The following is a 16,111-nucleotide window of genomic DNA, read 5'->3' on the forward strand; positions in this document are numbered from 1 at the left end:
TTTTTCCATTTCATTTTTGTATACACACTGCTCTCATAACCAACAGCCCTCACAGCTGTTTACAGTCTGCTCAATCTCTTCCTTTCCCTGTTTGTTCATGACAGTGTCACCTGTGTGTGACCCAGAGGTTCCCTTTATTCAGAATGCAATCAGAGATTATTGATTAATTTGATTGGTCACAGGTTGATTCAATGTTCATTAAAGCTACAGTCATGAATGTAGCATAATTATGTTTAATGTGCATGTGCTATAGTTCATCTGTTGACTAACAACTCTCCCTTGTGGCCCAGGATGACACTGCACGAGTAAAGAAAGAATACTTCAACTCAAGGTAGCCTATACTGTATCACAGCCTTTCTGTTTTTACCACGAAACGAAACTCAAATCACTGGAAAAAAAATTGATTCAATGAATTATTTTGATATACAGTATACACAACATGTAATTCATTAAATAATATATATATACAAAAATGAGTATGAAAATCTATTTAACAAATGCAAAAAGTTAATAAAAAATCAACCCATTCATCTTTTGTATTTTTCCCAAACAATAAATGAACAGAAAAATAAGAGCACGACAATATGTTTGATTCTGTAGCCAAACAGAACACTGCCATTGCTAGGCAACACAAACAGAAGTGTATAATTACTAGGGTGAGTGGCAGTTTTCCATCAGCTTGCATAACATTGAAATTCACAGTGATTCAGTCCCAGGTGTGCCGTTGTTGGCTGCTTCAAACACATCTTGGCCAATCACAGCCGCAGACAAGAAACCTCCTTCTCATAATGAGGTCATATAATTAATGAAAGAACAAAACAATAATGCTGGAGTGGCTGTGTTTTACATGTCAGAGGCGTTGATAGGCCTCATCATGATGCCAGGCGGGGGCGTGAAGTGTCTGATGGCTTAGTGGTGTAAGGAATCAGCAGAACACAAACTGCACCGTGCTGTAGTAAAATATAAATATACAAATGTTCAATAAAGTTTGATTGTTTTTTTCTGCTTTATGAATAAACAATTATATTGTCTTCCAAGATAGTTTTCTTTAATAATGAGCCTGTGTCTGATGTAGTTATAGAGAATAAACTGCAGTGTTTGTGATGTGCTGATGGATTATAAACAGATGTTACAAGTTGACAGCTAAACATCTGGGACATGCGCTCGCTAACGTTAGCTTTCATGTGAACTGTGAAAATGCCAAATAATATTTTTTTTCAAAAAATGCTAATGCCTCACCCGCATACCTTGAATACAAAACGCGTATTCAGCCTTCAGCCTTCAGCTTGGCCCTTTGTTAATCATTGAAAGACATTCTTGCTCTGTTTCTTTTTGAATAGAGATTTAATGAAAATACTTAAGTCTTACTTTTTTTTTTATAAATATGATCATTTCCTCTTCAAAGTACCGAGGTACAAGAAATCCTGTGGGGATAAAACATTATTGATCCTTCATTGTTTTCATTGATCAATAACACTTCTTGTCTCCTTTAGTGTCTACACATCTACTTCCATCTCCACCAGTTATTAATCCAAATGTTTTAAGGACAGCTTTATTCATCTCAGTTCTTGCCCGAGCTTTTTGTGCTGAGGAAAAATGAGTTCAAGAATGGGTGATGAAAAGGAAACTTCATGCAAACGATAGCGAAAGTTTGTGAGTTTTTCAAACGTCTCCCTGTGAAATGTTTCAGAACTATCTTTATATAATGTCATACCAGCACTCGAAGACGAAGACGAAGAGGCAACAATTCATTGACTTAAGTTCTGATATTGATAAACATGAACCTGATTCACATTCCTCTCTTCACTCTTGCCTTCCTTCTTCATTCATTCTCTTTTCTCCCTCTGCCTGCACTGCTGTAGCACACAGTCATCAAGGGGATTCGTGTCCTTCAAACATTCATATCCGACGTCAATGACACATTGTTTTCTCTGCCTCGTTTTGATGTGTGTCAGAGAGTGGCGCTTTGAAGTCTGCAGAGCTTTTATTCCTCTCTATTTACGTTGGCTAAAGTGTTAAGTGTTCTCATTCAGCTTTCAAGACGTAAAACCCTGCACTGAGATATTTTAAATGAAGGACAGTTGCAAACTCTGTGCTCCTTTACATGGCCCCCTTTTCTAACAAAAACTATTTATGCTTTTGCCGAGGCTCTCCCACACAAAATCAGATGTTTTCAGACATGCTGCCGTTCTGAGCAGGCATAGTTTCTGTTGCTGTAGGGATGTTGTAAACAAAGGCTGTGCATGGATCACTGTGTTGGGTAAGAACTGCGTTCTGCTTTGGAGCCATCTGGAATATGGTGCAGGATTCGCCTGCCTGGAGTTGACCTAACACAGAAGCAAAGGGAACGTGAGGACACTGATGATCTCATATTGACTCAATATTTCTGCATCCATCATCGAAACAATCAAAGATACTCATTTACTGGTAAGTCAAATGTATGATTCTCTCTACTTGAAATATATTTGTCAGATAATAAAAGTCTATTTCAAGACCTCAAGAAAAGGTCAAATACAATCTCCTACCTTATGTAAATTTTTAGGTTGAGGTCTGAATAACACTCGGCAAGAGGTCAAGCTATCGAATGTCAATTAACAACAATCCTCAGAAGAAAAAAAAAACGAGGTCAAATTAGTAGGGGATCCAAATGCTACAATATTTGTTCATGGAAGTTAAAGTATTACGTCATTATGGAACTTGACCTGATGATATGCAGACTAAGTGCTCGCAGTAATTAAAATAAAAGCCTATTTCAAAACCTAAAGGAAGGTTATCTCCTACCTTGTGGAGAGATCTACTTGGGTTAAGTCTCTCAAGAGCCTGCACTTTATTATACTCAACAAAAATATAAACGCAACACTTTTGTTTTTGCTCCCATTTGTCATGAGATGGACTCAAAGATCTAAAATTCATTCCAGATACACAATATTACCATTTCTCTCAAACATTGTTCATAAATCTGTCTAAATGTGTGATAGTGAGCACTTTTGCTTTGCTGAGACAATCCATCCCACCTCACAGGTGTGCCACATCAAGATGCTCATCAGACACCATGATTAGTGCATAGGTGTACCTTAGACTGTCCACAATAAAAGGCCACCCTGAAATGTGCAGTTTTTGCTTTATTGAGGGTCTGGGGACTCAGAACCAGTCAGTATCTGGTGTGACCACCATTTGCCTCATGCAGTGCAACACATCTTCTTCGCATAGAGTTTATCAGATTGTCAATTGTGGCCTGTGGAATGTTGGTCCACTCCTCTTCAATGGCTGTGCGAAGTTGCTGGATATTAGTGGGAACTGGTACGCGCTGTCGTATACGCCGGTCAAGCACATCCCAAACATGCTCAATGGGTGACATGTCCGGTGAGTATGCTGGCCATGCAAGAACTGGGACATTTTCAGCTTCCAAGAATTGTGTACAGATCCTTGCAACATGGGGCCGTGCATTATCTTGCTGAAACATGAGGTGATGTTCATGGATGTATGGCACAACAATGGGCCTCAGGATCTCATCACGGTATCTCTGTGCATTCAAAATGCCATCAATAAAATGCACCTGTGTTCTTCGTCCATAACAGATGCCTGCCCATACCATAACCCCACCACCACCATGGGCCACTCGATCCACAACATTGACATCAGCAAAGCGCTCACCCACACGACGCCACACACGCTGTCTGCCATCTGCCCTGAACAATGTAAACCGAGATTCATCCGTGAAGAGAACACCTCTCCAACGTGCCAGACGCCATCGAATGTGAGCATTTGCCCACTCAAGTCTGTTACGGCGACGATCTGGAGTCAGGTTAAGACCCCGATGAGGACGACGAGCATGCAGTTGAGCTTCCCTGAGACGGTTTCTGACAGTTTGTGCAGAAATTCTTTGGTTATGCAAACCAATTGTTTCAGCAGCTGTCTGAGTAGCTGGTCTCAGACGATCTTGGAGGTGAACCTGCTGGATGTGGAGGTCCTGGGCTGGTGTGGTTACACGTGGTCTGCGGTTGTGAGGCCGGTTGGATGTACTGCCATATTCTCTGAAACGCCTTTGGAGACGGCTTATGGTGGAGAAATGAACATTCAATGCCCGAGCAACAGATCTGGTTGACATTCCTGCTGTCAGCATGCCAATTGCACGCTCCCTCAATGCTTGCGCCATCTGTGGCATTTTGCTGTGAGACAAAACTGCACATTTCAGAGTGGCCTTTTATTGTGGGCAGTATAAGGTACACCTGTGCACTAATCATGGTGTCTGATGAGCATCTTGATGTGGCACACCTGTGAGGTGGGATGGATTGTCTCAGCAAAGCAAAAGTGCTCACTATCACACATTTAGACAGATTTATGAACAATGTTTGAGAGAAATGGTAATATTGTGTATCTGGAATGAATTTTAGATCTTTGAGTCCATCTCATGACAAATGGGAGCAAAAACAAAAGTGTTGCGTTTATATTTTTGTTGAGTGTATATAAATAGAATTTTTTTCATAAAACATTTCTGCAGATTGGAACTTCAGTATTTAATGTCAAGTCATTTTTAACTTTGTTCAATAATAAAAAAAAGTGTAAAGAAAGCATGGTGCTGCAGTCGTCCATTTAATAATATCTATTTTACCAATTGTTTTAATGCCTTGAGCTGAATGTCTATTTATGAATCTTTCACAATGACCCATATAGCATGCTAAAACTTGTAACCTAATGTGTGTAAATTAGTCACAATGTACTGTAGCTCACATCATATAAAATTGGAGCTCCAACCTTCCAACATCATCATCAGCGCTGTCATTTGGTGGTGATCACCCTGACCTGAGTCGCTCGCAGCCCCTGCAGAGTCCTGAACCCTGGCTGACCTGAGTGCCATATCAAAGGTTAGACAGAGACAGGACCCACCACGATGTCCACTAAAGGCTGCCATGACAGACAACAGGCAGACAGCAAGGTATTCAATGAGTGTGTGCATGTGTATATGTCCCTTTTGCTCTCTCTTTAATGTTCAGGAAAATCAGCAGTTATCGCCATCTACAAAGCGGCGTGAAGCTACAGCCGCCAGCTGCCTCCACTTCTGAGGGAGAGGGCATGTCAAAACAGGACAGCTTTGCCCCGGCTAAAGTTTCTGCTGGGATTGGAGCACTCTCACAGGTCATCTGGAGTGGCAGGCTGGCTGCAAGACTGGTCCTTCACCTACGCGGGTCTGTATGAGCTGGTTTCAGGTCAGGATAGTCTGTCATTCCTTAAAGACGTGCATGCAAAGCAGCTTCTGAATCAGATGCTGAGATCTGATGCTGCGTTTTGTGAAGTCACTCAAGTAGGTCTAATGAGCAGCCATGCGCAATTGTGGGTCAGGCAGCAGTTTGGCCTGCTTGTTTCTTTGAATGCATTCTGAAGCATTTTGTGTCTATAAGACTAGCTGGGGAAAAAAATAGAGCAAAAATGGGCTGTTAACTGTGATGTGTCTTTTAAAGGCTCCAAGAGAGAACATTTTAGTTCAGCTAACAGCTTGGCGTGTTGACAGACTTCAAGGTTTTATACACAAATCATGGTGGACCAAAGTGAAGGTTTTGAATTGATTCACATATACGTAAAATTCGACCGATTTGTGTAATGATGAACAAATGTGTCATTCTGATGCATTTGGCAATGTCTTGATACTTTTATTTTGCTAGACTTCACAGGTATGTTTCCCATTTATATTATTGATTTCCTTTTTTTAAATTTTTTTTACAAGAAGATAGTCTATCTACATCATCATTAACAGTCTCTCCACTCTCCCTGATTTCTCGTTCTGCCCCTGCCCCTGCCCTGCTCTCAATCCCCTATGTTAAGAGATGTTGAGCTCTCTTTTAATAAGTAATTATGATAAGTGAGAGCGATTAATACAATGGAAATTAATAACTTATTCAATGGGAAGATTTGAAAAGTCTATTACGAATCTGAAACACAATGAATCTCGGCATGTGTTGGGCCTCAAAAGATTCACCAGATGGATCCATCATTTGACATGCTTTTGAAGGAGGTTTAAAATGGGACGCGTCTGTGATCTAATCAGTCTTCTAACGCGCCCTAAGGATGCATTCCTCCAGTGTAAATCCAAACAAAAATGATTGCGACTGAAATATGATAATACTGTCAGTATGATGTTAAAACACATTCCCATTCCATGTCTTCATTCATCATAAGAGGCAGTATTTCATGTTCTGCCTCATGGCTACACTAAGTCAGCATTCTAGTGTTACGTTGTCCCGTTTTTCTCTCCTGTTGGGGCTTTTTAGAACAACCTTGTCTTCTTATGTGAGCACGACACAAAATGCCGATGACTTCTGATTGAGTTTGCTCTAATGCAACGTCGACCCAGACACTGGTCTGGCTTCTTTTGTCCAGTCTGCAGGCCATTTGGCTGGAGCAATCCACTTGGCGAGCAAGATAACAGGTAAATGGCCATGGTCTAATAGGCCATCTGCGGAAAACACTGCAGTCAATTAGAGTCCACTGCCTCCTGTTGTGGCGGCCATTAGACAGCACCACCACGACAAGTGACTCTTCAGCGGCTTTTACCCTTCAGTGAACCACTCCTCTTCATTCATGGTGTCCTCAAGCTGCTCAGGCCTTCAACACGGACTTTTGTCCATTTTTATGTCAACTATAGCTTTTTTTCTGCTTCTATTAAAAAGCAGTTTTCATGACCCTGATGGTCAGAAAGACCATCCTTCACTTTCTCTCTTTCTCTCTTTGCCTCACATATTCAAATTCCCCCACTACATCGCACAAAAGAAACAACTCCCACTTAAAAGGATGTCCTTAAGAATCATTATGGACACATAATAAGCTCACTTAAAAGTCCATAAAGTTTGTTTGACAAATGCATTTACAATGTTTCAATCTAAGTGCTTTAAAACACCCGACCCTCCAACACACACACACACACACACACACACACACACACACACACACACACACACACACACACACACACACACACACACACACACACACACACACACACACACACACACACACACACACACACACACACACACACACACACTCACTCACTCACTCACTCACTCACTCACTCACTCAGGATGTAGTTGACTCTCCTATATTTAGCACTGCTGCCCACGTAAGACTTATTGCAAAATTGTGCAACAGCTGAGAAAGACAGCACATCATCCAGTAGGATGAAACATGCCGCCGTGACCTGGAGCACACAGCAGCAGTCTTCTGATGTAGGCTTCTTTTGAGTATAGTAACATTCTGATGTGGCACTCCTTGTTGTGGGGCTCAGTACATTTTCATTTTTATCAATTGGACATAAACCTAAGTGTAAAGCAACAACTTTTTAATAGGATAAACGTTGAATGAATTGTTTCTGTGTTTGTCTGGGCTGTGCTTATAAATACATTAAACCAGTGCGCACTGAAGAAAAACTGAAGGCGAGGTATAAAACTTGACTATCTTGTTCAACAGCAGGGACAGCAGCTGGATGACAGCCAGCAGCTTTCATTATTCATTCGCTTTAATAACCTAGCAAGTCAGAAATAAAAAAATATTTAACAGGTCAAAAGATCGTCTCATCACCACCTTCAGGCTAACTCACAGTAACAAAAAAAAAAATTCTCAGTAATTAGCTGTAATCCCTTTGGGTGTTGAAGTGTGTTAGGTATACAGTATGTTGGAAAACAAACTTTCACACATACTGACAGCAAAGGGCTGGTCTTCTTCTTCACACATGTACTTATTATGATTGTTACTACTGCATTCTCACTGGTTCATGTTGGACTTCTCCTGCTGCCTGCAGCATTTACTGTTCATAAAAAAGGTAGTAATGTGTATGATTAATGGAAATAACAAGAGAAAGAAATGACACAACAATCTAGTGACAAAGAAATATTAAACTTTCAAAGAAAATCCTGATTCAATGGAATAAATTACCCCTTTTCAAATGTATGATTAGCCCAATAAATAGTTTCTAGTGGAAGGAGTATTGGGTCCTTCACTTGAGTAAAAGTAGAAACACCAATTTGGTAGAAAAAAAAGAAGCTTGTTTTAGAGTGGGAAAGAAAAGCAGGACCTGAAGTCAAAAAGTGAAAGTCCAGAAAAATAACACACAAAAACATTCTGGACGATTAATTAATCTACAAGAATGCCTCAAACTTTAGAAGATTATAAAACAATTTTGATCATATTTAAGATGAATTTGAAAATGCATTTTAATATGTTGCATCGTAAACCTTCTCACCTTACCTTCTTAAAGTGATGGATCAAACTAACTAGAAACAACGAGTGAAATCAGAGTGTAAGCCGCTCTGTGTTTCACAGTTCCTTGCATCAAAAGAGAACACTGAACGCAGCATCGCTTTCAAGAGTTTTAATAATTTACTAAAAAAGAGTGTAAAAGTAACAGACCCCTCCCGCTGAAGTGGATCTGTTTGATATTCAAAGTGATGACAGATGTAACAAATTTTTCCAAACTTGCCCTCATCTGTACATTTGTGTACACTTGGCAATTTAACCTCTTGGTTGTAAATATGAGTTTGTCCTGTATCAAAAAAAAAGCTCACAGCAACAAAAAAAAAACTTTGATATGAATCACTTGAAAGTAAACCAACCAGCATGAAATATACAGCTTTAAGAAATTCCAAAAAGACACGGCTTAAAATATATATAAAACGTGTATATACAAACATGCTAGGAGTCTTAACAAAGAGTAGACAGAGTGAAGCTGAGACAGAACTTTCTATTGGTTTGCTTGACATCATTTAGGAGCCAATGAAATAAAGTCTCTTTTTAAAATAGCTCATAACCTTGCAATGTTCAAATGCCATCGTCTTATATTGCCTATTTCAAGATCTCTCTGATAGCAGAAGAAGAAAACACTTTATAAATATAGAGTATACTTAATCTCCTGCATTTACTTGTTTAATTTAAACGCATTAAATAAAAAGGCAAAAAATCTCATTTTCTGTAGAAAAACAATCAACTCAAATGCAATGTCTTTGATAAATGTTCATACTGTGTCCACTTCGAAAGAGATGGTTGACTGTACCACCTTTTCTCCTTAAGTGCCTGCATGGAAGAGGTAATATATATTTATATTTATATATATATAGTTATATATATATATATACACATAGATATCAAATTTTATGACATGATATACTTTGTATAAATATGGCATCTTTACAATTGCATTAAAATGACATTTTTCTATTTCAGATCCCAAGACAATTCAAAGTCAATCGGGAGAAAAGGCTCGTTTTAGTTTCTCTTTTTCTCGCTTTAAATATTAAAAATAAGTCTCAATTCTTTGCAAATGTCTGTCTGACACAATAAACAACACATCTGTCTTCACTGGTCAAATATTTTCCATTGTGTTCATATCTACAACACTTTGGAGGGTGAAGGAAAAAAGTGCCATTGTCAAATTCTCCCCCCTTTGGAGTGACTAAGGATGTTTGCCCCTTTCAGAATAAAGGTAAAAGGTTTTTTTCAACCCACTGCAAGTCCCCATGAAGCTCATCAGTTTAGTTCTATACAAAAACAAAATGTAAAAGTATCATTGACAAAGCCAGGTGTTTTTTTGTCGCCATGCCGTTTTTGCTGGTTGTACATTATGGGGTTATGTGGCCCTGCATAGATGTCCCTTTCCACAGGAGAGGGTTTCATACAGAGCGTCTCTTTAAGTGTCATCCACAGACCCCTCAAAGTGGAACATAATGCTGCTGTGATCAGGAGAAAGTTGTGATATGTCAGTCAAAGGAGCATAGTTGGATGAAGAAGTCCGTCTTCATCCTCAGAAAGCACCACACAACAAGATTAGAAGGTACAAACTTCTGCGGTTAACCAGTAATAGTTCAAAAGAACAGTTCAGTATTTCACCCCACTCATTCGTAACATTCCCGGCGTGGGAGAGTCTGCCTGGCCCTGTCCTTATTTTGGGCCGTTAAAATCCACAGCTCTGGTGCTCTCTGGTGCCCAGACGGAGGAAGCGTATATAGGCACAGAGAAAGTGAAGGTAACCATCAGTCTGCTAACAGCTGTCCATTGAAGTCTCCCACAGTTAAAGCATGTTCAGGATGGCATTGTACATTTGAACTAGTACAGCCAAGTGGACTGGCAGGCAGGACTGGCGGTCCTGGGTGGCAGGGGTACAAGTCAGCCAAGAGAGTGCATTGTACTGCTCCAATACAAACCTGTATTTGGAAAATAGGCACATTTTAGCAAACAGAATACGTAAGAAATTGTGGCTTTGAAAAATGTGTTATTTTTTATTTAAATGTGTATCCAGAGAAGTAGTATCTATAAAGGAATGGTTAAAAAAATCACAGTTTCATAGCATATGATAGCACTAGTAAGCATTTTGACAATCCCTTCTTCATCAGTCATTTTTTTTTAAAGAGATATTTACATTTTATCAAGGCAACAATCATGAATAAACATGTATTTCAAGAGTATTGTTGTAATGATAATCAGCCTGATATTCAGCACAACAATACATCCTTGAGTTGCTTGTCAGTGTCAGCAATATAAAATCCTAAAAAGGTAATGAGCAAAACCTGCAAGACAGCTCATATCCTACCAATACTTCACCAGCATTTATGGAGGGTCGCTTATAAAATCAATCACACAGGTTAGGAACAGCATGTGCTGTATGTTTACCTGAGCACATCAGAGGTGGTCTTTGAGTCTAAGGGGTGAGGGGTCCATTTAATCTTTTCTGACATCAGCTCCTCTGACTGGGTGATGGAGATATGGTGGTGGAGGGAGGCCTGAAGGAGAGAAAAAAAAAACACCACAATGTTTTATCACATAGTTCAAACAAAACAAATTATTGATCCAGTCACTTTATCAGTATCACCGACCAGCTGTCTGTTTCTCTCTAATAAAACAAGTCTGACTGGCTTTATTTGTCTCTTTCACCCCCCCACACGCACACACGCGCACACACACACACACACACACACACACACACACACACACACACACACACACGCACACACGCACACACGCGCACACGCACACACACACACACACACACACACACACACACATACACACACACACACACACACACACACACACACACACACAGTATTTCGAATACCTTGAGAAAAAGTGGACACTGGCTCTCAGCTTGCGGGCAAGAGGCCCAGAACCAGTGAGGGAGTCCGTTTGCTTGTGCAGTGGAGACGTAGTAACCCAGAGCCAGTGGCTGCTGCTTCAGCTCCTCTGGTGGACTGTCTCTGGACAGCAAGCGTTCCCCCTGGCTCTGTGCACACAGGAGCAGGCCAGCCATTAATCACCAACACACAACGTGAACCAAACAAACCCGGGGTAATGATTTAAACCAGTTATTTACCCATCTACATCAAACGTTTACAGGAATGTGAAAAAAAAAAAGGATACGTAAACATGTAATTTTCACATTAAAACATCAAAGCGTAACAAAAAGTAAAGACCAAACTAGTTACAAAAAAAACCCAGTTATATTGCTGCATATCTTCTCTTGAGGTAACAGCCTGTCTTTTATCTGGAGCTCAAGCTTGTAATAGAGTTTGAAATGAAAATGGAATCATGTCTTAGTGAACAGAATTCTTAACAGATGTGCTGCATTTAGAAAATTGCTAAATGAGATCTGCTTTCTATTTGGTTTCTGGTGTTTAGAGCCGAGCTTAAACCTCGGTTCACTGTATGTAAAGCCAAAAATCAATTCTGTGTTGAATGATAGCATACTTTAAGTTACCTTACTCTTGGATCACAATAGTTCCGAAATAAAGAGAACACAAATGTCAACAGTTCTGTCCATACTGTATTGTACATACATTATGTTACTTCTTCAATAAACAGAAGCTACTCATCTATGGGGCACAAGTACTGTATGTTGTGTTTATTTCAATTTGCAAAGGAACAAGATAGATATTTGCAAGGCAATATGGACATAACGTACATGCATGTTTTTAAATAACATCTTGCGGATGGCTGAATTCTCCCACAGTTTCACAGTACTGAATGACAACTTTAATAATATAGGTTGTCAATGTGTCTTATCTCTTGTGCCCTAAAGACAAACTCTTTTGCATATATTTCATTTGGCAAAATGTCAGATTTTGGTCCTGTAACATGTCGTGCCAACAAAGAAAACAACATCCTGTGCTTTAGAGCAGAACATATGATCCATACCTGAAAAGGTATACATCTACATTTCAGTAATAATTCTACAACAAAATAATGTAATTCCTCTAAGGTGTCATTGAAAAATATTGTATTTACGTTTATCCATATATTATCATTTTTTGTATTAGTCGTGCTGTTATTTTATGGTTGCTCTGGAAAGTTTAGTCAGCAGACCATAATAAAGTGAAATCTTTTTTCACAACTATTTCTGATCACAGTGTTTTTCTTCCTTCTTCTGCAGGCTCGTTTATTCACAAACAATGAGTCAGTTGTTGATGTGTGAAATGCCGCAGAATGCTTTGTCACAATAAGGAAATGTCAGTGTCTCTCCCGCTGGTCCCCTGACTCACCTTGGTGTGCTGGAAATGTGATCCCACTCCCATCCCAGATGGGGAGCCAGGCGAGGGCACAGGAGAGGTGTTAGGGGAGGGGTGGAGGGTCCCTGTGATCAGCATCATGTCATTGTCAATGTTCTCCAGTTCATCAGGAAAGGGCAGAACAAACATGTCATCTGCAGGAGAGGGAAAAGAGATGAAAACGATGTCAGCTTACACCAAATAAATTTCAAATTTTGGTATTAGAATGAAAAATATCTTATTTGGAGTTATAATAAAATTCATTTTCAAACAAACGTGGAAAGTGCTATTTTTATTGTGACAAAGAGATTTTTTTTAGTACAATGATGCCCCCTGGTGGTAGATAGATAAACCTTTAACAAGGACTTCATTATGTAGACTTTGTTATCTTCTTGACTGTTATAATGTTATCCTTACCATTAATGTCCTCCGTGGGGTAGGAGCTGGGTGCCAGCTGCGTGGTGGCAGATGTTGGGAAGACTAGGATGTGTGTACAGGAAGCATCCTGAGGTGTGTTCAGCTGCGAAGTCTGCAAGTTTAGAGCAGTGCTGCGGCCAAACACTGAGCCCATTGTCACAGCATCTGGACATATGCATAGAGAAACAGCAATGGTAAGATGTCTTTCAACAGTGTTTGTCACAAAGATTCTTTAAACAAGCTGTAAAATGCGTACGCTCTAAAACTTTGGTTTGTTTTGTAATCAAAATAAGTTGTCACTCATTCAGAGTTATGTGTCTGCACATTAAGTGTATGTCCAGGTACTTGATCTTTTCACTAACTGTCAATTTGGACAAATAAATTAAATGACCATCATCTTGTTATTGAGCTCAACCAACTGTTTCCTTAAGTGAACAGACTACTAACCAGGCATGACCACAAAGGAGCCCTGTGGCTCCATGGCGACGAGGCAGGCACTGAGGATAGCTGGGGTGTCAGCAGCTGAGATCCCACAAATACGACAGGCCTCCCTCAGCTGGCGCCCTACTGAATGAAGCGAGTGCTCCCCAAGGAGTGAGCTCCAGTCTATTTGGAAGGAGAGAGAGAGAGAGAGAGAGAGAGAGAGAGAGAGAGAGAGAGAGAGAGAGAGAGAGAGAGAGAGAGAGAAAACAAGACAAAAGAAGACGACATACTTAGAAGGAAAGACATTGGGGAATCATTCTCTGTTACATGCTATCTCTTCATGGATAATAAAAAAGACAAAAACAAATAAATTAGAATATAAAAAAGGGTTGGAAGAGGAGTGTATTAGAGGAAGGTCTGAAAGTAAGTTTATGCACCTACACTGTAGGTGCATAAACTTACTGTAGGTCCTACAGTATGTTTGCATGGGACTGTTTGTACTAAATGTTCTAAATGAGAGCAGGTCAATGTCAGAGCACAATCTTACAGTTTAACCAAAAGGAACGGCTCTACTCTCTATGGCGAGAGATACTGTCTGAGTAAATGTGTACAAAAAAAGGAGGTTTGCATATTTTATTCTGGGAGTGTTAACATCTGTGAGTTGTTGATGATGAAATGTTTCACTGTGTCATCCACTTTCAAAGACAAACAACATCATTATCATACATTCAACAGGTGCATATTTTTTGCTCTCAACATTTTCAGTTCAATCCTCAAAAGAAACCCACCTTTTAACTCTCCATGTCCCAGTCTGCCTAATCGTCCAATCACAATCCTCCAGGGTAGTGAGGTCATCTGTATGATGCCAATACACCATTCCCACATCTTCTGTAGTCCCATCTTCCTGGCTGAAACCTTTGGTCTTCGTGATCTGAAGTTAAAAAAAAAAAAATAAAAAAAAAAATGTAATGACACCTGCAGTGGTGCTACAGGTGGGAAGAGATGCTGAACACGCACACACACACACACACACACACACACACACACACACACACACACACACACACACACACACACACACACACACACACACACACACACACACACACACACACACACACACAAAATTGACAGTTTTTTTATGAAGTGAAATAATGATAACTTTTCCACACCTGTTGGGCACATCAATATTGATAATGCAGGTCTCCAGAAGTTCCCCCTGCTGGTCAGTGCAGGACACCAGGATCCAGCGCTGGTCATGTGACAGACAGTATCCAACAAAGAGCACATTGTATTTGGGAGGAGGTTCGGCCCACATTTCCCCTGCTTCCGGCTGCTTGGAGCGGGTTGGACCAAGGATGAAAGGAGGAGAGTACATCTGCCGTGGACTTGGATGCTGGAGGTGAAAATTTAAAAAAAAATAAAATGAAAAAATGTAGGCAGAAGCAAAGTACTTTTATATACAGAGTAAAATATGTAAGCTCTTTTCTTAAAAAATATATACATGTTTGAGTTCTTATGCCTACCTCTGAACCATTTAAAACAGAACTGACAGTGGACACTGGTCCAAAGCCAGTCAGGGACTTAATGTGTGTTTGATGGGGAAGCAGACGCCTGCATTGGGAGTAACATGAGAAGGCCAGGGAGCGCAGCTGTTGTAAGTACAAATGGCTCTCTCCACTTGCTGGCTGGAGGAGGTACTGGCAAGGCACCACCTACGTTAAACACAAATGAAATTGATGATGGTCACAAGAGTGGGAGTAAATTTATTGGCTTTTAGTCTCGAGCAAAACCACAGTATCTTCCTACCTGTAGCACCAGGGCAGGTCTCATCATCTCAGGCAAAGTCTGTAGCATCTCTGTGTAACAGCGAAGAAGCCCTAGTAGCCAAATGCTACCTGCCTCCATATCGTCACACTCATCCTCCTCTCCACCTTCATTTCTTGCTCCACTTGAGTTAAGAAAGGCATCCACAATGTAAATAACAATAGCTGGTGGGTTTGCATGGCTGTCCGCTGAGTCGGGCACGGTTGGGATGCCGATTCTAGACTGTTCTGAAGTACTGAAGAGCACAAGAGAAGTAAAATATTAGTGTTGAAATGTGAGGACAAAATGTGTGTGAGGTAATTTTCAAATATTTTGGCCTTACAGTTCAGGGTTTTCTGCTGGTGTGTTGGCTGGTGGAGTGACAGTGGAAGGCCCTTTAGAATCGCTGGTTGCCGCTTGTGTTGTCTCCCCTGTATGACTTGAGGTTGCCCCGTTTGGGGTTGGAACGTTTCCTGAACTAGCAGCTCCTGGAGCAGGTTCACCATCAGGTCCACAAGATTGTGTTTGCCCAGAGGCGGCGGGTTGGTTTGGGGGAGGCTGGAGTTTGGGAGGTACTAGAAGACTGCTGTCCAAAGACAAGATTGAAAGCTGGGGACCTGAATTTAAAAGAATTGGAGTGAAGAATTAAGTAAAAATCTACATTTAAAAAGAAAAAGGATAGTGAAAATTAAATGGACCTCAGGTTGTTTTCTTATTTTAAATAACGCAATTACATACACACACAGGCTACTATAGGTTCTGGTTAGCTATTTCCCTAGCCTACATTTGCAAGGGAACAGTAGTGTTAGCTGGGGAGCACCACAATGATTACATTACCATAAGATAATGTTACAAGATATGTATATTCAAAGCTAACAATAACTAGAAACTAGTACAATTCTTACATTAGCTGTAAACTGATGCTACTTAATTAAGTATCA

The 16,111-nt window shown here is 40.3% G+C and overlaps 1 protein-coding gene across 5 annotated transcripts in view; it reads right to left on the minus strand.

Annotated features, from left to right (window-relative positions):
* Positions 1 to 8,347: 8,347 nt before the first annotated feature.
* Positions 8,348 to 16,111, minus strand: part of LOC306836883 (mediator of RNA polymerase II transcription subunit 13-like) — an 81,107-nt gene continuing 73,343 nt past the window's right edge. For all 5 annotated transcript variants that reach the window (XM_079364232.1, XM_079364231.1, XM_079364234.1 and 2 more), the window contains exons 21-31: positions 15,514 to 15,787; positions 15,174 to 15,426; positions 14,891 to 15,079; positions 14,537 to 14,760; positions 14,153 to 14,295; positions 13,389 to 13,547; positions 12,942 to 13,106; positions 12,519 to 12,679; positions 11,099 to 11,263; positions 10,654 to 10,763; positions 8,348 to 10,187 (exon numbers count right to left, since the gene is read on the minus strand). In XM_079364232.1, coding sequence (XP_079220358.1) covers positions 10,055 to 10,187; positions 10,654 to 10,763; positions 11,099 to 11,263; positions 12,519 to 12,679; positions 12,942 to 13,106; positions 13,389 to 13,547; positions 14,153 to 14,295; positions 14,537 to 14,760; positions 14,891 to 15,079; positions 15,174 to 15,426; positions 15,514 to 15,787 — 1,976 coding nt within the window. In that variant the 3' untranslated portion in view covers positions 8,348 to 10,054. The remainder of the gene's footprint in view (positions 10,188 to 10,653; positions 10,764 to 11,098; positions 11,264 to 12,518; positions 12,680 to 12,941; positions 13,107 to 13,388; positions 13,548 to 14,152; positions 14,296 to 14,536; positions 14,761 to 14,890; positions 15,080 to 15,173; positions 15,427 to 15,513; positions 15,788 to 16,111) is intronic.

The sequence above is a fragment of the Symphodus melops genome (assembly GCF_947650265.1).
Source record: "Symphodus melops genome assembly, chromosome: 16".
In the NCBI taxonomy this organism is placed as follows: Eukaryota; Metazoa; Chordata; class Actinopteri; order Labriformes; family Labridae; genus Symphodus; species Symphodus melops.